Source organism: Saccostrea cucullata, unplaced genomic scaffold (genome assembly GCF_032062105.1).
Source record: "Saccostrea cucullata isolate Sc308-1 unplaced genomic scaffold, CSIRO_AGI_Scuc_v1 ctg902, whole genome shotgun sequence".
NCBI lineage: Eukaryota > Metazoa > Mollusca > Bivalvia > Ostreida > Ostreidae > Saccostrea > Saccostrea cuccullata.
Window position 1 is genome coordinate 323528 of NW_026931814.1, and position 25906 is coordinate 349433.

General features: G+C 32.5%; 2 protein-coding genes across 2 annotated transcripts; both read right to left on the reverse strand.

Annotated features, from left to right (window-relative positions):
• Positions 1–3998: 3998 nt before the first annotated feature.
• On the reverse strand, positions 3999–11322 carry LOC134233597 (uncharacterized). The gene is made up of 9 exons (XM_062715582.1): positions 11208–11322; positions 11006–11035; positions 8555–8635; positions 8418–8447; positions 8178–8231; positions 7688–7753; positions 6718–6874; positions 5150–6060; positions 3999–4605 (listed from the first exon to the last, which is right to left on the reverse strand). The coding sequence occupies exons 1-9, from the start codon at positions 11280–11282 to the stop codon at positions 4243–4245; spliced, it is 1767 nt and encodes a 588-aa protein (XP_062571566.1). The 5' UTR covers positions 11283–11322; the 3' UTR covers positions 3999–4242.
• A 9854-nt stretch (positions 11323–21176) lies between these two features.
• LOC134233599 (uncharacterized) lies at positions 21177–25906 on the reverse strand. Its single transcript, XM_062715583.1, has 4 exons — positions 25850–25906; positions 22031–22147; positions 21677–21793; positions 21177–21329 (listed from the first exon to the last, which is right to left on the reverse strand). Exons 1-4 carry the CDS (start codon positions 25880–25882, stop codon positions 21177–21179), a joined length of 420 nt encoding a protein of 139 aa, XP_062571567.1. The 5' UTR covers positions 25883–25906.

Below are 25906 nucleotides of genomic sequence, written 5' to 3' on the forward strand. Positions count from 1 at the left end.
CACCATGAACATATGAAATGTACGACAAAACTCGATTTTTCTTGCCCCAAAGAATGCTTTAGAGAAAATTACTGTTATAAGAAAGTTGGAGGACATGAATTACCCTGCCACAGATTACATACTCCTAAAGCTTCGTTAAATTGTTGTTAAAATCTATATTTCAATTAATAATTCTTTACATGAAATATGGAGACAGCGAACAGTATTTAAGTTCAAAACATTAAACAATTCAAATCAGGAGCAGAGAAAAAAATCAGGAGTGGGATCAGGTGCTATGGAGAAGTTATCATTTGCTGCTGACCGGTCACACCCGCCATGTGCTCCTTGTCACAATCCAGTGTATAAATACCGGTTTAACGTCAGCCAGTCTTTGACTTAATATGATAGAGTGTGTTATTGTATCTACAACAGATCTCACGAAATGATGCGTTTAAACAAGACTGCTAATATTCTTGTTCCATCTACATGATTGTCAATAATTTACCTTGTTTTAGAAATAGTTCACACGTAGAGAATGTTCGTGTATATCAAATCAACTGTGAGATTTATCATCCCATCTGCAGGTGATGAAGGTATATGGCTGCATAATTAAGAGGAGCTGACGTTTGAAAAGTTAGAGTCATCATGTTTATCATCAGGCTTGGTTGAAAGATTACCATGAAAGTCTTTTTCTTAGTAAAATATCCAAATGTTAATCAGAAGTGTGGACTCGGAGATATTTTTATTTCAAGCTTACCTGAATATATCGTATCGACAAAAGAATGCAAATAGCATTGTTAATTGATTTACGTTGTATCTTAGTCGCCCATCTTTGACGTAACAGCTAACGGCACTGTGTTACGAAAAGTCACATGCAAGATGAAAAGCAAAAAAGTAATAAACAGACAAAAATCAGTCTTTTGTGGTTGAATATGATTTTGTTTAAGACAGTCTTTTTAAATATAGTTATTCCCATACGCTTCTATAAGAATATGATATTTGAATCATTTGCAAAAAATTTCTGCATATATTTACATTTGATTTTAAAAAAGAAAATGCATATGTTGATGTTATACGGAAATGGTACTGTAAATCACTTTTTATTCGCGAGAACTTTATTTTCGCGTAATTACGCGAATCGCGAAAATTTAATTCTCGCGTATAATAGTATTCCTTAAGATTATATAGAGCAATAGCCACAATTTGCGAAAATTTTGTCTCGCTAATCAAGAGTCAATGACTATCTCACGGAAATAAGGTGTCGCGAAAATTTCGTGATCTACAGTATTTCGAATCTTTACAATATAATTTTTAAGATGATTTATCATTTTTTGTTGCATAATGTATCACATTTAAAAGTATTCATAACTTTTGACAAGTCTAGTTAATTCATACAGTTATTAATTATACTGTTTTCATATTTAATATGACACTACTTTATTGTTAAACTTGCATGTTTAAGGTTACTTTACAATAAGGTCTTTATTACAAAGACCATTAAATCATTTCTTTTTAACTAAAGAACAAGTATTATTTTAATACTCATAAAATGTACACGGCTCCTAGTTCTATTATAAAAATACATCATAAACTTTTATCCTTTATAGACCTTGGTTTGATTTATTGACAATATGTAGAAGATTGGATCGTAGCAATTGTTACCCATTTTAAACGTCATATTGGAACTGAAAATAATACCGTGATAATGGTTTGAAGTCTAAACAGTTTACAATGGGTTCATGCTTTAAATCAAATGTCAAATATATGTCATGGTAATAGGAATGTATTTATGATGACGTACATACAACATATACAAACACAATACAAATCTGGAGTCCATGATCAGAAAAAATAAATGTCTGCGAAATAATGTTTCTATTTAAGGGAGGATTCTTCTCTGGTTTCTGACTACATGGAATATTCAAAGTACATTTGTTGATATGTTTTATATGCTTAGATGTAAGAGATTTAAAAGACCATTTTTTTTTTTCCTTATCACAATTATACAACTTTTAAATAGAAATGGTAAACTGCGTTTGAAAACTAGCAGGGACTATATTTTTGGCGGAATGGTGGCGTATGAAAATATCTTCTTTTCTGCCCCTCAAAATAATTAGAAAACATTGAATTTAGTTAAATTTTTTACGCAATCAAAGACTTGCAGAAATTTTCAAATGTAAGTTAAATTAAAAATATGGGACTAAAGTTTCAAAATATATCAAATAAATAAGATTTTTCACACATACTAGATCTATGTTGGCTTTTAAATGCTTCAAATCTAAGTACAGATTTGAGCCAAAAATCCGTAAAAAGTGTTATTTCTCTCTTAGTTTAACGATCAAAACTTTTAGTTTTTGTATAATTTTGTACCTTTGTGTGACAACTTTAATATTTGTGAAAATTTGAAGAAGTTAAATATAGGAAGCATATAAAAATAAATAATAAACCCTAAAAATTTAAGAAAAGTAGAGAGAATTCGGATTAGCAAATACCTTTATTTACATTATCCATGTCAATTTGGTAGTATCATCTTATAGGCCCTATATGGTAGTATCATTTTATGCAAAAAGAAAAACATTCAATCTTTTGAATTACAAGTAGGGATCGCATGATTGGAAACAGTAATTTTTTATTCTCTTAATATCCAGGAAAAAGGTAATGACCTTGACCTTACCTTGCCTCCAATATTAAATGGTCAAATTTAATCTCACTGATATCATCACTTAGTGATGTTGTCCTCTTGATTTTGTGAAAATTTCATTAATTTTTAAATACAAGAAATGTGAGAAGAATCCTACCTTAATGATTCATGCGCGTTTAATTTTTATTTACGACAATGCATAAGCTTTTGAATACAAGATTCATGTCGATCTCTAATTCTAATGCCTCAAAGAAGATTCGAAGACATGTAGTGTTTTGCTGCATAATTCAGGGAATTTGACGATTGCAAAGCCATGTCTATTATACAGCTTGGTTGTTAGATTACTATTAACGTCTTTTTCAAGTAAAATATCCAAATATGAAACATACGTGTCAGTACATTCGTCGACGATGTATCTGAATGTCGAGGAGTTGAAGACCACTGCAAGTGTTTTCTTTTCATGCTTAAGATTTTGCAAAAATCCTGCTTCATATAAATACAAAAATAAGTCAGGTAATCTCGGGGCGCAATTGCTTCCTATGGAAATCCCAACAGATTGTTGGAAGAACTGGTCTTCAGAACCATACAGATATTGTCAATCAGAAACTCAAGCATATTTTCATGGCAACTTCATAGTACTTGTGTGTACAATCAGAATGTTTTTTAACGAATAAATTTGCAAATCACCAATGACAAAGTAAATTTACAAGTTCCATTTTTATTGAAAAATCGGCTGTCAATGATATCATAAAGCCCATACTTTTATTTAATTCATCGTTGAGAATAACTATGTATAAAGATTTTAAGCTGCTTATTTTGGTAAAGTCTTTGATTTCGAATTGTCAAAAAATACCTGTGCATTTTTAAGTATCCACATCTGATTTACACCGCTTCTTAAATATATTGTTGCAGTTAAACTCTTGAAGTTTCTCCTTCACAACTGTCAATATCTTAGTGAGGAGTCAAGAAAGAGGCTTGGTTGAGCATTTACTGGAACCCACCATTATCTATGATTGTAGGAATACTTAGTTTTGGAATCCAATACAGATATAGAAGTTCAAATTCAATTTGGTTCTTTGGGATATCAAAAATATTCAAAACTGACACATGATTTTAAAGAATTTCTTCTTTAGACGGGACCTATGAGTATAAGTTGGTTTACCACTTGTAGATTTAAATACAAGTTCTTCTAAAATACAGTTTATATAATGAGCCTAACAAACGAAGACAATGTTGTAATCTGCTTTGTGACAAGGGACCAGTACGTACTGATCATGTAATCTAACTCTTTTTTCACTTCTGAGTTGTTGAACACAGAAGGATAGATGGTTTTCATATTACCCAAATATATATAATAGTAAACAAATAAACAAAATCATTAAAATACAAATTTATACAATTTTAAACAATTTTTTGTATGATAAAAGGAACACTACATCATGAACTGAGCCATCTTTGTACACATTAAGTTAAACTGTTTTTTTTTTTTGTATCCCTTTTTAAAAAATATAAATTCAAAACTTAAAATCCCTAAATCATATTACATTTATCAAGGCCTTTAAGAGGGCTGTAAAAAGACGCATTTGTCCCTTACATTTGTGTTCTAAACACACATCCTATAACTAATTTTCTGCAGTGATGTTAAGAGGCACTAGGACCCATTTCACAGGTATAGGAACGACAGGATCCGATGTCGTGCATGCCATTTGGGATGGTGGATTTATTTCCATCGTAGGATCTAAGACAATGGTGAATGTCATTTGTGTTACGTTATCAGTAGTCGTCCGTCGAGATTTAGAAAACCCAATAACCATTGATCTGTAATAATCTAGCCTACTGTCTAGACTATCCTCGATTCCCTCATATTGAGGAACATCCTGTTTATAACGCTCTGATAACAATAATGTCCCCTCAGAGTTTTCTTCAGTACACATCATAATTATGTCTCCATTTCCAGAAGACGATGCCTGAATGGTAACCGTCACCTGAAGACAAAAAAAAAAGTAATACGAAGTGTTTACGTAAGATTCTATTATTAGATACTAAGACATTGTGTCAAATCCCTGTGGATTTTTTCACAAATTATGTTACGAATAAGTCAATCTTTTCAATATCTCTAACGAATAGATCACCAAAATCTTATTGTCTTACTCGTAAGATGTTTTTGTGAAAAGGGCCATTTAGTTTTTCAATGCATGCGGAAAACAACAATTATATCATTTCTATTGTTGACTGTTGAGCAATACTGATCCGTTTTTTAACTTTTTTGTAAATTTGTGCTTTTTTAGTCATATTTGGCAAAGAATATCACTACTTCCAAAGCACAGCAGTATATTCCTCTCCCCAAGCTCGAGTATCTAGTCCCAAAACCGTTTAAGTTTTGATTTCACTGTTACTCTAAAATACAAGCATGGCACACACCTCAGACGCCATGCTTTTTTCCCAAAATACGTACCTTATCATACTTATTTTATTTCCATCTTTTGACACTGGGACACATAAGTTAAAACAATTTTTAAACATACTCACAACATTTCCATTTTTACTAATAGCTGTATTCTCTATTGACGCCACAGGGGCCACATCGATTTTAAAAGTGGTCTGTAAAATCTCCTGACCGGAAATGGCCTTACATGTATAATTTCCAGCAACATCGTTATCCACTTTGTTCCATACTTTAGATGCCGTAAGATATATCCCATTATAATATGTATAGGACAAAGTCAGTTTTTCTTGTTGGTTGCCGTTGTTTTTCACAATCTCTATATATGGCAAAGGATTTCCTACAACCCGGCATGTAACAGAGCCAACTTTACCGTACACGAAATTAGAGGAGGATATCTCCTTAAAGGCCATTTCTCCTTTCAGGATGGCATAAATGAGGGAATTTTCTGCGGGCATGCTCATCCTATATCTTATTCCATGTGACATATTCTTTGTAGGCCGAAAACTCATATAAACATTCATATTGCCTCGCAAATTTGCAACATTGTTCGTTTTCGTTTCAAAGGTAACTCTTGTTATTGAATTGCTATTTGTCGATGTAATATAATTAATTTTTTCCTCAGGTATTCTATTTCTGCCATTTAAGTCATTTAAGTAAACACTTCCATTAATCCAGTACAATGTGCTGCTATATTCTACATCTCCTCCGTTATTTCCCGCCTTTTGTAAAAGTTTAAAATCAACATGTGTCTTAGTCATTTCATTTTCAACCATTCTTTCATTTGTTTTATACTTCATAAATGTTGTCTCAAATTCGCTGTTTGTGCCCTCGGTTCCCATATCGCAAACTACTGAAACAGATTTTCTTTGGTCGACGTAGGCCGTCATGAATAGAAACGATGCTGTTGAGTAGCAGGTGACATTATATTTCCCATCAACTCTGAATAGTTTTGGATTTGGTATGGTTGAATATTCGTTAATGGCCAGTAGAGAAACTGTTGAAAATATAACATATAATTATATACCATTCTCACAAATTTAAAAATTACCACACATTGTACAATAACATGTGATATTATAGCCACTGAACAAACAAGAGCTTTGCATTTACATATCAAAATTAGATCTGGAAACCGCACATATTTTTGTCATGAGTCATGAATATTTGACATACATACCCGGTGTCATGAATATTTGACATATATACCCGGAGTCTTGAATAATTGACATTTATACCCGCAGTCATGTATAATTGACATATATACCCGGGGTCTTGAATACTTGATATATATACCCGGAGTCATGAATATTTGACATATATACCCGGAGTCATGAATATTTGACATACATACCCGGTGTCATGAATATTTGACATATATACCCGGAGTCATGAATAATTGACAAATATACCAGGAGTCATGAATAATTGACATATATACCCGGAGTCATGAATATTTGACATATATATATATACCCGGAGTCATGAATATTTGACATATATATATACCCGGAGTCATGAATATTTGACGTATATACCCGGAGTCATGAATAATTGACATTTATACCCGGAGTCATGAATATTTGACATATATACTCGGAGTCATGAATATTTGACATATATACCCGGAGTCATGAATATTTGACATACATACCCGGAGTTATACCCTCCAGAAGATCTGTCCAGCTGCATACAAAAAAAGTCCCCTCGGGTGCCTCAATATGAGCAGTACACGCACTGTATTCGGTGCTAGTCCTGGAAACTTGGACAGATGTTACTTCGAACGGAAAGGTAGAAAACCCTTCCTCGTCCTTTAACATAAAGATCACAATATATAAGTTGATTTTCAGTTGAGGTTGAAGTTTGTATTGATGCATGTATATCTGGATATTTAACAGAAAAGACGTTCATAGTAACATTACAATTCAATTTAAATGATAAATGATGGCACAACTTTTCAAACGTCAACTTCTCTTATCTAAGAAGCAATATACCCTTATCACCTTCGTACGGAGTTTATATCTCTCAGTTGATTGGACGCGTAAAAGCAAGTTCTAAGTAACAATTTCTAAAACGAGACAGAAACAAGTTGATGAAAGAATATCAGCAGTCTCGTTTAAAGTCATCATTTCGTAAGTTCTAAGATTGATGTAACGATCTTGTCAGCAAATGCACTTAATCATCAAGTCAAATACTGACTGACTTTTTCATACCGGTACTTATTGTAAAGACCATTATTTACACACTAAATTGTCGAAGGAATTATCCGTTATATCCCGATTACGACTAGAATTACACGATGGGTGTGACCTTTCGGCAGGTTATGCTTACACCTCCATGGCACCTTATCTGACCTCCGATGTTTTAGAGGTCCGTTTTTGCGTTTCTTCTGATTTAAAGTGTTTCGTGGACTTTTTAAACCTGCATACTGTTCTCTGTCTCCAAATATTTCATGTAAATGTAATGTTTTATTCTTAGCACTTTCTGCTTGACATACTTGTGTATTCATAATGAAAACCAAAACAATAATATAATAAAACCTTCTGGTGTATTTTTTCTAAAAATAATTTTTCATAATTTTTTTTATTCAGTGATATACATGTATAAAAGGAATATAATCTTACCTTCTCCTCGAGGGTTTCATTTTGGTGTCTAATGATATTTGCAAAGAAAAGCCTCTTTAGTGTATCCTACATATGCGAAATTGTATAAATGTACGTAATGCAAGACAAATATTAAACGTCTTATTAAAATAAAATATACAAACTTTAACAAACTTTATTTCTCTGGCTTATGTTAACGGGGTGTTCTCTTATACAGTAAAAATACACAAAAAAATTCAATAAAAAGTCTTTCCTCGCAGATTCAGAAATCGTTTTTGAGTACGAGTAATCCCATTATCTGTGACTTTGTTGTGAAGTACTTTTTGATCCAACTTCTGGATTTTAGGGGTTCGTGTTGAAGTACTCTACACAGATTTTTGAGATCAGTCTGTTAATTATCTTCAACCTATTCATTTATTTTATCTTTTTCCCTGGATTATGCTGTTCCTAGTTTGAATATTTCTAGGATATGTATATAGATATTTAATATCTAAAGAAATCGATATCATACCTCATCTTGTTTGTTTGTCTCTGTACTATCTTCTGATTTTCCATTCTCTTCACTCTTTAGTATTTAATGAAACATTTTAATTTACAATGACTGTTGGTCTAAAAAAAAGACCTGTACGAAGCAATTTTAGATGGATGGTGGTGGAGCACAATCAAACATTGAAAAATTGTGGGAAGCATCCACACACCATCAACCCCTTTACGACCATGCAAAAAGGAAAAATAAAACTCCCGTCCTTACCTCTTCCGAGGAATCTTCGCATGATGAATCCTACTCAAATTAAAAAAAATAAATCCTATACATACAGAAGCTAATAGTGAAAACGCAAATCTGGTATGCTTTAGAAACATCTGTAAATATTTAAAGAAGAGTTTTACCAATTTATTTTTTTGATGTTTTGCTTTTAATGCCTCAACGTCGGCCTTCAATTCTCCGTACTTTATCCAAAGTTTATCTATCTGAAAGTACAATCACAGAAATTAGAATCTCTAAGGTAAACAGGAAGGGAAAAAAATTGTATATCAGTACGATTCAATTCTTTATTTTTACCAATTTACCAGTTTGTATATGTACGCCACAGTACGGTCAGATCCAAAATAAATTATGTATGAATGATTGATTGCATATTGTCGGCAATTTTTCAGCCATGTATGTAAAATCCCCATACCTTGGGATTAAAATTAAAGAACATGACTAGAACTTCAGTGTTTGAAAACTGAATACGTATTTATATAAATTAAATGAATGAATAATGATGAATATTGATATAAGATGAAAACTATTTTATGTTTGTGTTTGGTATAAAAAGTTTTCATCCCGTTAGCTCCTTCTTTACGAAAGCCGGATAGGCTCATTTCTGAAAAGATAAAAAAATATTTAACTCGTTATAACGAGTTAATTATCTCGTTATAACAAGTTAGTATCTCGTTATAACGAGTTAGTCTCGTTATAACGAATTAGTATCTCGTTATAACGAGTTAATTATCTCGTTATAACGACTTAGTTTTATCTCGTTATTACGAATTACTTATCTCGTTATAACGAGTTAGTATCTCGTTATAACGAGTTAGTTATTTCGTTATAACAAGTTAATTATCTCGTTATGACGAGTTAATTATCTCGTTATAACGAGTTAATTACCTCGTTATAACGAGATAAATAACTCGTTTTAACGAATAAGTTATCTCGTTATAACGATTTTGTTATCTCGTTATAACGAATTAATTATCTCGTTATAACGAGTTAATTATCTCGTTATAACGAGTTAGTTATTTCGTTATAACGAGTTCATTATCTCGTTATAACGAGATAAATAACTCGTTATAACGAATTAGTTATCTCGTTATAACGATTTAGTTATCTCGTTATAACGAGTTAGTTATTTCGTTATAACGAGTTAATTATCTCGTTATAACGAGTTAGTTAACTCGTTATAACGAGATAATTATCTCGTTATAACGAAATGATAAGTTTCCCCTTTATTTCCAAATTTAATAGCAATATAGGAATTAAAAATGGCTGTAGTTTCAATGCCATTGATAAGTATAGCAATCTTTATTTGAACACATTTACACATTTATACGTGAACGTGTCCAAGGACATAATATTAAAAAAAATATATTTCCAAATGTACTTGCTTCAAAGTTTGGCAATTTATGGTATGACAACTTTCTCCGATAAAAGACATTTTTTTAATATGTTTTGGATGATTTATTAGCTTTCATAATCAATGTCTAAGAATCTAAATTAATACATTATAATAGCAGCCTAACGCAGGCATTAATGCAACATATATCATATACACAAAAATGTTTTGAAGAAGGGGGATATGGAAACATCAGCAGTTAGGTCATGGGCGTAAAATTCGGGGGGTACTGCCAACACAACATCACGAGGCAGTCATAAGTTTTCGTATACATGTATTTGTCTTCGGTCTTTTAGGTAAACAATACAAAACAACTGCATCGTTTATACATAAACGAACTACAATCAAAGGCACAACCCCTCGAAAAACAAAAAATACTAGTTTGTTGTTTTTCAACAAAATCTTTATCATACACACTTTAAACAAACTTGATCGACTCGGTTTGATATGCTATACTTCCTATCATTTAAATATATCAACTTAAGACCAGTGTTTAACTCGTTATAACGAGAAAAATTAACTCGTTATGATGAGATAATTAACTCGTGATAACGAGAAAACTAAGTCGTTATAACGAGATAACTAAATCGTTATAACGAGATATTAACTCGTTATAACGAGATAATTAATTCGTTATAACGAGATAACTAACTCGTTATAACGAGATAATTAACTCGTTATAGCGAGATACTAACTCGTTATAACGAGAAAACTAACTCGTTATAACGAGATAACTAAGTCGTTATAACGTGATACTAACTCGTTATAACGAGATAATTAACTCGTTATAACGAGATAACTAACTCCTTATAACGAGAAAACTAACTCGTTATAACGAGATAACTAAGTCGTTATAACGTGATACTAACTCGTTATAACGAGATAATTAACTCGTTATAACGAGATAATTAACTCGTTATAACGAGATAACTAACTCGTTATAACGAGATAATTAACTCGTTATAGCGAGATACTAACTCGTTATAACGAGATAATTAACTCGTTATAACGAGTTAAATTTTTTTTCATCTTCTCAGAAATGAGCCTATCCGGCTTTCGTACTTCTTTATAAAATACTCTAATTAACAATATCAAACATTTGGGAGTTTGGGTGTAATTGCTATTTAAAATGCTAGATCAGATTACAATGCCTATAAAAAGATACATTTGAAAACATAGTTACCTCCTCAGATGAATCTTCTTTGGATCTGTCCTGTAGGTGTACAATTGAAATTTTAAATGGTAGTTAATGAAATTTTAATTTAGGAAAATCTTTAAAATACAAGCAGCTAATATTAATGTTCTACTTCGCGTGGTCAGGGCTTTAGAATTGAGATGCGCATTGGATATCTCGAAATGATTTACTCGTACCATGTATCCCTTACCTCGTTAGATTTTATGTCCTCGGCATTATTTGACGCAAGGAAAACAAACATCATCAACACGAGACTGACAAACATAGCTGCAGTTCTCTGTATGAGTTCTGGTTTAGCTATAGCTTTAAAATCCGTCTAAACACGGCTTGTGGCTGTTATTGAAATAATGACTGTAAAATATTGTTAATATAAAGAGTAAATGATACCATGTGGATTAATTCAGAAATAAAGTCCAGGAGCTGAGCAGAAACGTACGAAAGCCATGAAGGGACACGTCGATTTTTCAAAAAAGTAAAAATTAATTTGAGATCTCGAATTACACAATCCGTTCCCTCGATTTATAATTCGAGATCTCGAAATACACAATCCGTTCCCATGGATTATTAATTCGTTCTCACAGATTATCAATTCGTTCCCTCAAATAACACAATCCGTTATCTCGGATTGTAATTCATTCTCTCGGTTTAAACAATTTGTTCCCTCGGAATGTTAACCCTTCTCATGATTTCATTCACTCAGCTATCTGTACATACTAGTATCGGATATGGCATTACGTGTTTTAATGAATAAAATATTGTAGTTGTTTACATCCTACCTTTAGTTACATATTACCGTCCAAAATGAGAAAATTACATGAACATGACTCAAATCCATATTCTAGAACTGATATTTATACAAAAAAGTCCTGGGTTTTGTTTTACGTTTATATTAGAATAATTGAAAGTCCTATATAGTAAAAGTAAATATGACTCCTGTGTAAATATTTTTATCTGAATAAATATACGTTGAATTAGTTATAAAAGAGGTTCGGAACGACCACGGTTGCTAAAACAAATTACATGAATCGCATTAATTGATTCAAATAGTTGGATTTGAGTGTATCCAACATTACATGTATACATATATACATTTAATAAAATTCGCGCGCACTGATTGCCAAATTCATAATACTGATGTTAAAAATCGAGATCTCGAATTATTATTAATCCGTGGGATCGGATTGTGTAATTCGAGATCTCGAATTATAAATCGAGGGAACGAATTAGTAATCCGTGGGATCGGATTGTGTAATTCGAGATCTCGAATTATAAACCGAGAGAACGAATTGATAATCCGTGGGAACGGATTGAGAAATTCGAGATCTCAAATTAATATTTACTTTTTTGAAAAATCGACGTGTCCCTTCATGGCTTTCGTAGAAACGAAAGCCATGAAGGGACACGTTGATTTTTCAGAAAAGTAAAAATTAATTTGAGATCTCGAATTACACAATCCGTTCCCACGGATTATCAATTCGTTCCCTCGGTTTATAATTCGAGATCTCGATTTACACATTTCGATCCCACGGATTATCAATTCGTTCCCTCGGTTTATAATTCGAGATCTCGAATTACACAATCCGATCCCACGGATTATAAATTCGAGATCTCGATTTGTAATATCAGTCTTATGATTTTGGCAATCAGTGCTCGCGAATTTATTACATGTATATATGTATATAATTATGTAATGTTGGATACATTCAAATCCAACAATTTGAATCAATTAATGCGATTTATGTATTTTGTTTCAGCAAACGCAGTCGTTCCGAACCTCTTTTATAACTAATTCAATGTATATTTTATTTAGATAAAAAACAATTACACAGGAGCCATATTTACTTTTAATGTATAGGACTTTCAATTATTATAATATACACGTAAAACAAAACCCAGGACTTTTTTTATATAAATATCAGTACTAGAATATAGATTTGAGTCAGGTTCATGTTATTTTCTCATTTTGGACCGTAATATGTATTAAAATGTAGGATCTAAATACCTACAATATTCTATTCATTAAACACGTATTGCCATATCCGATATGGACAGATAGCTGATATCAATGAAATCGTCAGAAGGGTTTACATTCCGAGGGAACGAATTGTTTAAACTGAGAGAATGAATTACAATCCGAGATAACGGATTGTATTTTTTGAGGGAACGAATTGATAATCTGTGAGAACGAATTGATAATCCATGGGAACGGATTGTGTATTTCGAGATCTCGAATTATAAATCGAGGGAACGAATAGGTAATCTGTGGGAACGGATTGTGTAATTCGAGATCTCAAATTAATTTTTACTTTTTTGAAAAATCAACGTGTCCCTTCATGGCTTTCGTAGAAACGTTCATTGTTCAATTATTTCAGATATATAGTAATTAAAAACTCAGCTTTTTCACTCAAGCAGAACAGAAACCATAAAATGAGCACAAACTACTTTGTATTCATTTAGTGGGAGTTTGCCATTCTCCATTCTTTTTATCAAAAATGTATATATGACAAAATTGTCCTGTACAAATTAAGAAAAATAATTTGGTAGAGGACAGAGCAAAGGAAAATTATACATGATATCGTTATTTATTCCAGTGGTTTCAAAGGATGGGGTGACTGGACTTGCGGTAAATTGACAAAAATTTAAATGTCTCAATTTTACTCAAATTGTTGTATGTTACTAAACACTGTTATGTGCACTGTGGCAACGCACTTTGAAAAAATTACGCACTTTGAAAAATTTTTTCAAAGTGCGTTAAAATTGGGACAAAATCAACGCACTTTGAAAAAAAATTTTCAAAGTGCGTTAAATTTGGGACCGACTCAACGCACTTTGAAAAAAAATTTCAAAGTGCGTTAAGAGTCTACATCAATATATTTTACCATGGAGGCACTTAACGCACTTTGAAAAAAAAATCATATTTTAGTCATGGAAAGATTTTCTTTGTTATTTATCTTTCAAAAAACTAAACCTAACCCTAACCTCAAAAATGAATTGATTTTACTTCCGTCGAAAAGAGGAGAAGACGGGTATAAGATCCCTAAGTCCAAATCTTTATCTTTCCAATACATAGGTGTCGGTAACAAAGGGAGGAGGGGAGCAATAAACCTAAAAAGGGTACGCTGCATTTTCAATGCTTATACGATGTATATATCTTTCCAAAATATAATTCTTTATTCAATAACTTTAAGCCATGTGGCTCATCAGTTTATATAAACAAAAATACATAATGACGAGAGGTGAGAGTCTGCGGGGGGTGGAACCCCTAGTGTCCATCTGCCTGAATCCCATACTGATATACACCAACAGATATACAATATATTTCCAATTCTCCATTATTACATAATTAAGTGTGGGGCTTAGCCCCCCCCCCCCCCATCCCCTCCCCTGGCCCTTCGCCAGTCTCGATGTCTATGCTATACTCAAAGCATTCACTCGTATAATTATGTATTAACCTAACTGGCATGACTTTAAAAACTTTCAATAATAAATGAGTTAATTAAAACAGATGAAAACTAGAAATTTTTAAGTACAGTAAAATGTATGAGAGAGAAAGAATTTTATAGTTTTGAACAATCAAATTGGCCCCTTTTTATTATGATAAATGCTAAGTTGCTTGAAGCTGTCCTCTGTTAGTGCCCCCTATACACCTTTACATCTACTTATGAAAGACTAGAATAAAAAAAAAGAAAGAAACGAATTAATGAACTTAAACAATCGTCATTCTTTTTTTCAAGACCCTTTAATTTTCCCTTTTATTTTATCAAAACCTTTATTTTTAAAACGTCAGTATCTCAGGTCCTACAGTGACTTTATCATAAAAAAAGTTATCAAACCAGGATCTGTTATTTATCATACCGATTATTTGAAGGAATATTGATCAATCTTTACATTTTTTTCAAAGTGCGTTAATATGGTCGATATTAACGCACTTTGAAAAAATTTTTTTTTTTCAAAGTGCGTTAGCTTGGTCCCAAATTTTAACGCATTTTGAAAAAAATTTTCAAAGTGCGTAATTTTTCAAAGTGCGTTGTAACAGTGCACCTTTGAAGAATACTATTCTAAAGAAAATAGAAACGTGATTTGAAAGATATAGATCTTTTTATTGGGGTAGGACTATCATGTTTACATCTAACTCCCATTGCATTTTAACCCCGCCCCACTCTTTCAAGCCCTTAAAATATACGAGCGCAGTTAGGTACAATTTAATTTTCTCCTTTGGATGGTCACTGTATTTTATTCTATTTCTGATCATTCTATTTTATCAATGAAAGTTATTCTATTTTATCAATGAAAGTTAGAATTCTCGAAACGATTTATCACCACACAAATAGTCCGTCGCTGAGTACATTCCGTAGCAGGGACGGATCCTGCAATTTTTGAAATGGGGGGTTCCAGGGTTGTGCCCCTTTAACCCCCCCCCCCCCTTACACACTCTCAAGCAAAGATTCACACACACGTATGGAAAGAAAATAATAACTTTGTTTTACGTCTTTTTTTTTCTTTGAAAAGGTACTGTACCCCCAGTGCGAATTAAAAAAAACGAACACATTTCAAAAACTACTGAAGCCTTAAATTAAATGGATTTGCAGCATTTCTGAAGAGTATAAAGAATTTTCTTTTAGAATTTGAAAAAAAAAAATTTGGGTGGGATGCGGATGGGGTGTAAACAAAGAGTTACAAGTTAGTTCCTTCAAAAGATATATGATCAAAAACGGTACATATATTATATAGCCAACACAGCCTCAGATCGCGGGAATCTAATATCAAATTAAACCTCGCATGTTACATATCATATCTGGTATATAAAATAAGTAGAATATTTTCTACCATTCTCTCATAAAAAAGTAAAAGTGAAGGTGAGTGGAGGAAACTAAATGTGTGAGACTCTATCTATTCAATACATAAGTTAGACGTACAAATATTTATTCTCGGAAAACGTTTTATCCCCCTCTCTCTTTCTTTCTCTCTCTCTCCCCACTTGGCAAAAAAATAAAGGGGGGGGTTCCAACCCCCGGAACCCCCCCTCTGGATCCGCCAATGCGTAGGCAACGAGAAGAATTTTGGATTTTTTTTTTTTTTTTTTTTATTAAAAGCATATGCAATATACAACATAGTGGATATAAATTGTAACATACATCACAATTAATGCTTTTTATGTTCATATCAGAGTAGTTATATTACTTCTATAGAGAAGAAAAGAAAAATATATAAATATATCATACGTGTCATTGGTATATAACAAGCATTTTGTTTTCTTTTATAACATTCATAAATTTATCTGTTCAGTAGTTATATTACTTCTATAGAGAAGAAAGGAAAAATATATAAATATATCATACGTATCATAGGTATGTAACATGCATTTTGTTTTCTTTTATAACATTCACAAATTTATCTGTTCAATTTAATGCAATTAGTCTAAGAGCGTATAAACATAGAATGTATAATACATATGGAGAAATAAATAAATATTGAATCCAGGTAGCAAAGGGAGTCCTACTCAACACCAGCACTGTCCATAATGAGGACCCCTAGCTACCACACATGAAGACTGGTTTCTTCATGTGTTGGATATGTCATTGTCTACACCATAATTTTTTTCATAAACAATTTGCTAAGTCATTGTACATGTTGTTTCTTATTTTACCAGTTTTTTTCACAATAGAATTTTGTAAAACAAGCCAAGATTTCAAATTTTCTTCTGACATTCCTTCATTATTGAATCGACTCTTCATTTTATATTTATAGATTGTAAAACAAATAAATGAGATAAGATTATTCAAAATACATGTTTTCTCTGATAAATCACCAAAAAATCCCAACATAATACGTTTCCATGAAACATTAAATTTTAAAAATATACGAATTTTCCTCCACAAATATGTTGTAATTGTACAAGAAAATAAAAGATGTTCACTATCTTCTGATACATTACATAACTCACACATTGGTGATACATCTTTATTCCATTTACTTACACTTATATTAGTATTTAACAGACAGTTAATCAGTTTGTAATTGAATTTTGGATTAGAAAACTAGGGACAGCCTTTCCCTATGGATGTAATGACAATGTCGATAGTGTAGGAAATCTTTCCAGTCCACAGTGTAATAATGTAAATGTGATGGGACTAGTTTTAACCATACTCAGAGACGTAAGTGTAGTCATGGGCATCGTTCGTACAATAAATCTGCAATACACGACGTCTCCTTTGATTCATTACTACCTTATGTAAATCAACAGTTAGGTCTACATCATATTCGAACAAAACTTTACTCTGTCCCTTTGAAACTTTTAAATAGTCTTCTTGAAAAGGCCAACGAACATCCAATTTTAGATTCCTCGTCACCAGAATATAGGCTCAGATCTGTTATTATGGATATTGCATATCATAGGCTTTTTAAAACCGTACGTTTCACGGAAGAAAATGCAGCTAAAACAATCTGTCTTTTCCTTAAACTTCAATATGCCAATAAAGGAATTGACGCGGTTAAAATAAGTAAAATTCTTAATCACAAAAGGGTCCAGTCTTGTATTCCACCCCATATTTCAAGTTAAAGACTACACCTTGCATTTCCTTCAAATATACATCGACCATTGCTTCCAAACTTTTCAATTACAAAAACACTTTACATGGCCTGGATACCGACTATCTGAAACATAATCCTCCTTCGTGTTCATGTTCTTCTTCGCCCTATAGCTATAGTCCTGCTGGACACGTTATTACAGGTGACGTAAATATAGTTCGTAATGAGGACCTTAGACCGCTTATTTTAAAAGGTCCTAAGTATAGGGAAGCCCGATCCTTCAACTGGAGTTGGAATTTCATAAATATTATGGATTCTGTTGAAAATTACGCCAGACGATGGGCCAGATATGAAAAGTAAGACGTTGACACATTGTCAGAATGGATTAAATGTATCAGATCCATGTTATAGTCATGTATTAAAAGATTGAGGGGCAATATGAAAACCATCTTTCCTTCTGTGTTCAATAAACCAGAAGTGAAAAAAGAATTAGATAGATTATACGATCAGTACGTACTGGTTCCTGCTGAAAAAACAGGTAACAACATTGTCTTCGTTGTAAGGCTCATTATATAAATTGCATTCTAGAAGAACTTGGATTTAATTCTACAAAAGGTAATCCTACTTATACTCATACTTCCATTAATATGGAAGAAATTCTTCAAAATCACCTGTCAGTTTTGAATACTTTTATTATTCCACAGAGCCAAAATGAATTTGAACTACCTAATATATATTGGATTCCGAAACTTCATAAGAACCTTACAAACAAAGATACATTGCAGGTTCCAGTAAATGTTCAATCAAGCCTCTTTCGTTACTCCTCACTAAGATATTGACAGTAATGAAGGACAAACTTCAAGAGTACTGTGCAACTATATATTCAAGAAGTGGTGTGAATCATATGTGGATACTAAAAAATTCGAAAGAACTTTTGGACAATTTGAAATCACAAGACTTTACAAAAATAAAAGCTTAAAAACTTACGACTTTTCAACTTTATACACAGCAATTCCCCACGACAAATTAAAATCCAGGCATTTTGATATCATTGACAGCTGCTTCTTCAATAAAAACGGAACTCGTAAATTAACTTACCTCGTCATTTGTCATTTGCAAAATTATTTTGTTAAAACAGATTCTGATTGCACACATAAGTACTCTGAAGTTGACATCAAGAAGATGCTTGAGTTTCTGATTGATAATATCTATGTGGTTTTTTGGAGACCAGGTATTCCAACAATCTATTGGAATTCCCATGGGTACAAATTGCGCTCCGTTATTAGTATACTTATTTTTATATTCATATGAAGCAGAATTCATGCAAAATCTTATGCGTGAAAAGAAGAAAACACTTGCTGTGGCCTTCAACTCGACATTTAGATATATCGACGACGTATTGTCAATTAATGATGGTAATTTCCATTCCTGCGTCGATACGATATATCCCGGTTTAGCTTGAGATAAAAGATACTACAGAGTCCGATACTTCTGTTTCATACTTCGATATATTACTTGAAAAAGACACTAATGGTAATCTTACAACCAAGCTATATGATACGTGATGACTAACTTTTCTATCGTCAACTTCCCTTACTTATATAGCAATATACCTTCATCACCTGGATACGAAATATATATATCTCAGTTGATTCGATACGCAGGAGCATACTCTACGTATGAACAATTTTTTAAACGAGGTTAATTATTGACAAGCAAGTTGATGAAACAAGAATATCAACAGTCTCGTTTAAAGTCATCATTTCGTAAGTTCTATCATGGTCGATACAATGACCTTGTCAGCAAATACAATTTATCATTAAATCAAATGCTGACCGACGTTTTTTCATACCAATTGTTAGTCCATTATTTATACACTGAATTGGCGACGGATTTTTTTCCGCTATTTCCTGATCATGACAAGGAGCACACGGCGGGTGTGACCGGTCGGCAGGGGATGTTCACTCCTTCATGGCACCTGATCCCACCTCTGATTTTTCGGGGGTCCGTGTTTGCTCTGCTCTTATTTTGTATTGATTTATGGACTTTGAGACTGAATACTGTTCGTTTTCTCCATATCCTTCATTGAAATCTATCTATATGTGAAAGAAGAAAATGTACCTAACTGCGCTCACATGCTATTTTTTTAATTGTAAAATCTAGCTGTCCTTTCCCATAATAAACAGATTGACGGAACTATATTATCTGACGTAAGAATTAATTCATATGTTAATCGAGGCACTGGCGATACTTTCTAACAGACCAATCAGCTAAATGAAATTTTGTTACGAGTGAGTACCACTATGCTATGGAATCAACTGCTTTCCGATAATTTTTTATGCATTTGAGTCACATATTAGACACGGATCTACATATGTACAATTTCTTAGATCACAGTAAAATTTATATACAGTTACAAACAATTGATAAATATACATTAGTTTAAAGTTTTGTAGCGTGTTTGGTGAGCAATTCGCTAGATCTGCACGTATTCCCGAGTATCAGTGAATACAAGTTTCATGTGCATTTCTTGACCTAAAAACTGTAAATGCTAAAAATCCATGCATATTTTTAAGTATAAAGAGCCTTGGCTGACCATTATAAAAGTTTGAAATGTAGAAAAGGATAACAGGTAAATTGACCTAAACCACATGTCTGTGATAAAATGTAAACGTAGTAAACCAGCATGTTTTGTTGTTTTGTCATCGGATTGGACAATGACTATGTGCAAAATAATAACAAAAGCCAAATAAGGTCTCCTCGGGTACACATATTCCTCTATTGTACTAAAACCCGCCCATTCTCTTGCCTTAAAAGAACATATTCTCACAAACTTGGCCGAATTTAGCTGTGATAGGGTCTAAAAAATCAAAGATAATGCAGTATTCCTTACAATTAAAATGTGTCTGAACTATTGAAACTATTCAAAAGGTGTCATATTTATTCACTCATATTTGAAAACTACCAACATCGTTGTAGATAAAATATAATTCGTCGCGGAAAAAGGGGCTCCAGATAGCAGTTATAAAGTTGAGAAAATAAAGTTGATACTTTTTAATACCCTGTACAGGTCAATTTATGATTTTGAATGGAGAAAGCTTAATGAAAAACAATCTAGAAAGAAAGGATTAGTACTTTGCAACTTTGTTAGTATCCGATAAATGATCTACTGTGCGAACCCACTTAAAAATTTGAAGTAATGCTGTTTTGGTCCATATAATACCCCTTATTGATATTGGACGTATTATTTCTTTTATTCCATGTTCATTGAGGTAACGAAGAGTGTCCTAATCAAGACCAGGACCAACACGGACACCCCCAAAAAGATCAAGGAGGTATCAAATCAAAGCTCGAAAAGCTTGAAAATGAACATAATCAATTTAAAAACATCATCTATACGTCTAATTGTGGAACTGAAGGTTACATGGATAGGCTTTTTTGTAGAAGTTCTTCAACATTTTAAATACATGTATATGAAATTGATGAGTTGCTTCCTAACTATAAAGATTGTGATGTAATACATAATAATACTATAGTTTGTAACCATAAATATTTAATGTTTTTTTCACATTTTTATTGCAAGAAAAAGTCGATAGGATGAGCATTGTCCAGTAACTTCTCAAATACATTTTTAGACATCTTCTAGCCAGATGATGTTCGTGTCATTGTTGGTTGTATGACAAAAGCGTGGAAACCGGTTGTCAAGGGCACTCAGTGTCCGGTGTGCTTCCGGTGTACTGACCACTCTGCCCACCTGAGAACTTGCTAGCTGCATAACTTTCAGCTGAAATCATAAAAAATGTCTCAATCCTATTTTAACAAGACAAATGATATAATGGCGATCATCACATCATTAGGTCTTTTCCTTCAAGTCGTTTTTTCGACTCGAAGAAAAAAGCCGAGTATCGTTGGCATCGGACATTTATCTTGTTTTTCTAGGATCTACCGTTCTTCCTGCCCTGGAGAGAGAGAGAGAGAGAAAGTAGGTTATGTCTCAAATCGTTTCAGGCACCAGCAGACAAATGCAGCATTTCTTGTGCAAACAATAATTCATATAAAAAGAATTTGATGAAAAAAATCAAAATCCTTTCATTTTTTTTTTCAAGAAATAATAATGAAATGTTGTTTTACCTCGACCAGCTTGATCCCGCCGGGTGTGTGGACCAGTTGTACTTCTTCAGCAGTCGTGTTGTACAGCCAGCAGGTATAACTCGCGTGGTGATGCCTACCTCGCATACTTATAAAATGCTGTAACAGAAACTCCATGCAACAGTATGTTCATAGCATTCTGTCTATAGCTGTCTAGCTTTATATGAGATATCTTTCATTTTTGATGCCTCTAGATAATTATATAAAATTTTCAGTATCATGTAAACAAATACTTTTTATTACCGGTATTATAAAGCTTAATTTTGCCTATATTTGGGTATTAAATTTTAAAGAATTTCATGATGGAATACTACACTTTAAATCAATATGACTAACTTTATTATACAAGAAGTTATATTCTGCAGACTCATCTGGTTCTATTTGTATGGGTACAAATGTCTTCTTAGATCGTGGTTGTCCATCAGTGATCAAAGAACAGTGGATGAAAACGCACTGAAAAGTAAGAAAGAAGTAAGAAAGAATACTTAAAAGAGTCTTTATGCTCGAGTAAGTGTTAGTATGAAAATTAGTTTGTAAATTTTTAAAAATGAAAAATAATTTTTACTTTTAAATTTTCCTATTTGCAAAATTCTTCAAAGATTGTATAGACGTCTGTTATTTTCATCAAAAACAAAAAAATAAGCTGTACTTAGGAGCAGATTTTTAATGAATCAGTAGAAAATTTAGAAAAAATATTTTTATGAATTATTATATTTGATAGTTGCAGAATAAACCAATATGATGTGACAGTACAATTTTGGCATTTATGTATTCATTTTCATATTGTATCGATTTATATAAACATTAGTTATGATGGAAAAGGCTCATCATAAAATCAGTGAAAAAACGTGTTTAATTTCAACTTCAGCAAACAGATTTCATATATTTAAAGCACTAAAATCTACATTTGACAGACTTACCAGCAAGATGGGGAGGTAACCAGATTTGGACATTTTTCTTTAATCTAAATATAGGTTGTGTTATCTATCTAGATAAACTTTAATAAGAGGAGGAATCACTGATAAGACTTAAATTATCTTTGGAGCATTGTTTGCGAGACATTGACGTCTAAGGCACAAATGTGGAATGGTCTTACTATGATTAACCATTTTGATGTAAACTTTTTTTAACATAAAAAAGGTTTTATTTCCAGTTGAAATTGGTTTTTTTTTCCATTTTACACGTGTACACTAGATTTAATTACGGATTACTCAATCTACCAGATCAATACATAGAACTTTTGGCAAGTGTGAACCAAATGTCAGGGATGCTTACTCCCCCTAGGCAACTGAACCCTAATTTTTAGTTTCCGAAGTCTGAAATAAAATATTCATAGGTTTTTGTTTTATTTTTTGTTCATTTAAGGTCATTGCCTACAAGTGAAATGTTACATTTAGCCCTTGCAATATATTGATATGTTTTCATTAAATTTATTCCATTGTTTCTTATATTCAGTACTAAAGTGAAGGTGAAATACACTTCCCTCTACATTGTTAGTTTAGTATAATGTCCTCTATAACAATTTGAATTTTTCAATTAAAATGCAGATTTTATTTGAAATAATAAAATATGTCAGAAAGGACAATAAGATAATCCAATTCTTTAACTTTATTATGTGCACATGCCATGGGGTTTTTGATTCAATACACAAGAACGAACAATTTCCCAGACCCCTTCCCCCTTTTTAGTTGTCTTCCAACCAGATGATTGTTGTGGAGTTATTCTTCGTATGACAGAAGTTTGGAAATCGGTTGTCAAGGGCACTCAGTGTCTGGTGTGCTTCCTGTATATCCACCACTCTGCCCACCTGAGTACTGGCTAGCTGCATGACCCTCAGCTGCAATCGTCAATTGTATTCCAAACAAAACTACTGGCTTAATTTAAGACAATAAACTGAGAAGGGACTTGTCAAAATTTCAAATCAGTATATATATTTTTTTAAGTTTTGACAATGAACCATAGCTTTTAAAAAAAAAATTGTGTATTTTACAAATCAGCAAAATGCATGTACATTTATTGATTAGACCTTAAGTTATTCAAAATCAAAATTTTAACTTATGTTTGTTCTTAGTTTGTGGTCTTGTGGAGGTTCTTGACATTTGAACGTACCAGGTATATTGAATTTCCTAAGATCTGTACCATTTTCACACATAGGTCAGTTTTAATACATCAAACTGTTTAAAATATTTTTTTAGGAAAGGATATGATAAAAAAAAATCTGTCTCAAAAATGGGCATATAAAGAAATAAATAGTTATCTGTTGCTTTACCTCGACCAGCTTGATCCCGCCGGGTGTGTGGACCAGTTGTACTTCCTCAGCAGTCGTGTTGTACAGCCAGCAGGTTATGCTTGTATGGTGGGTCCCTCCCGTTTTCATGCTGATAAAATGCTGTAACAATAACCTTCTATGGCTCGCCAAATTCACAAAAATGAGATAATCATAGTTTCACAATCGATAAACTAGGTTTATCGGTTGTAAACTATAGTTTACAAACCGTAAACTATAGTTAACAACGTTAATCTATATTTCACATCTGTAAACCATAGTTAACGCGATAATCTATGTTTCACAACCGTAAACTATACTTTACACCGAAAACAATCATTTGCGATTGCAAAACATAGATTATCTGATAAACATAGATTCACATTTGTAAACTATAGTTTACAAACCGTTAACTATAGTTAACGATCTGATAAATATAGTTTCACAATTTGTGAAACTATGATTAACAACTCTTAACTATAGTTTACGATTGTAAACTATAGATTACAAACGTGAATCTATGTTTATCAACAAAATCTATTGTTAACGCTTTATTACAGACAGATAAACTTAAATTAACATTCGTAAACTATAGTTAACAACCGTTAAATATAGTTTTACAGATGAAAACTATACTTAACGAATCGTTAACTATAGTTTACGGTTTGTAAACTATAGTTTACAGTCGATAAACCTAGTTTATCAATTGTGAAACTATGATTATCTCATTTTTGTGAATTTGGCGTGCCATAACCTTCCACATACATTACTGTTCGCTATCGTATCATATGTACTTAATTAAAGTTTTGTTTGTTCGCTTGTTTATTTTTTGGCTAAATTTGCTTGCTTGTTTAGTTATTTGTTTTTCCTCCATTTCAGATTTATTTTTATCACATTTAAGATACTAGTAATATGCTCCTTGAAATAAATGACAACACGAAAACAGGATTTCTGGGTATTGGATTGTGTTATGGGTGTGTTCACATGGTGAGCAAGAAACTAACTATACCCTCCTATAATGTATTGAATGCCACTCACTTTATTATATAGGAAATGATAGCCCGACGACTCGTCTGGTTCTGTGTGTATAGGTACAAATGTCTTCTTAGATCGTGGCCTTCCATCAATTATTAAAAGACAGTGGATGAAAACGCACTGAGAAGTAAGAAAGAACAAAGAATACTTAACAAGATTTCTGTGCTCATCATTTAGGTGATAGGTATTCATGTATCAAAGGCAGAATGCTGAAGGCATTCAGAATTTATCATTTTATGCGCCCGCATCGATAGATACGGGGCGTATATTGTTTATGTCCCGTCTGTTTATGTTTGCCTGTCTGTCGCCATAACTTTTGAACCCTAACCCTGACCTTGCGACCTTGACTGTGACCTATATTCTAAAATTACGGTAGCTTTTTTATCTTTCTTTTCGCCGGGCGCATAGTGTTTCACAAACACATCTTGTTATTATGATTTTTATCATTATTATCATTGTTAACCCTGACCTCAATAAAATAAACCAGCTGCAGATTTTCATTATTTTATGAATCTTCATGGATTATCAAATAACCCAGTGATCTTTCTGTAAACCTTTGACATTTTTTGCTTCCAAATGAATCCTAGATGATATTTATAATACTAGTAATATAAATAATTTTGCCGAGCGATTTAAAGAGCGAGTTAGGCTAAAAGGTCTGTCACCGCCAGTGAGTTTAAAATGTTGTATTCTGTCATGTGTTGAATTTCACGTTTTTATACATATATACAGATAATAGGGTCAGGGATTCAAATAAACATTACAAGCATGACAAAAATATTTTCTCATGCAGATGAACACTTTCTTAATAGTTGAAATACTATTTTTAACATGTGTACTTTCTGCAGACTTACCAACACAATGGGGAAGTAAACAGACTTCGGCATGTTTAGCACTTTCAATCTCAGGTA

What these genes read in the sequence shown, in the direction of transcription:
- LOC134233597 (XM_062715582.1), bottom strand. Translation starts at nt 11,282, where the DNA reads ATGTTTGTCAGTCTCGTGTTGATGATGTTTGTTTTCCTTGCGTCAAAT. An exon ending in ATGAAACCCTCGAGGAGAAG is followed by an intron (nt 6,875 to 7,687) that starts GTAAGATTATAT and finishes TTTATGTTAAAG; the next exon opens with GACGAGGAAGGGTTTTCTAC. An exon ending in TTAGTAAAAATGGAAATGTT is followed by an intron (nt 4,606 to 5,149) that starts GTGAGTATGTTT and finishes TTTTGTCTTCAG; the next exon opens with GTGACGGTTACCATTCAGGC.
- LOC134233599 (XM_062715583.1), bottom strand. Translation starts at nt 25,882, where the DNA reads ATGCCGAAGTCTGTTTACTTCCCCATTGTGTTG. An exon ending in ATAACTTCTTGTATAATAAA is followed by an intron (nt 21,794 to 22,030) that starts GTTAGTCATATT and finishes TTTCTGTTACAG; the next exon opens with CATTTTATAAGTATGCGAGG. An exon ending in GCGGGATCAAGCTGGTCGAG is followed by an intron (nt 21,330 to 21,676) that starts GTAAAACAACAT and finishes TTATGATTTCAG; the next exon opens with CTGAAAGTTATGCAGCTAGC.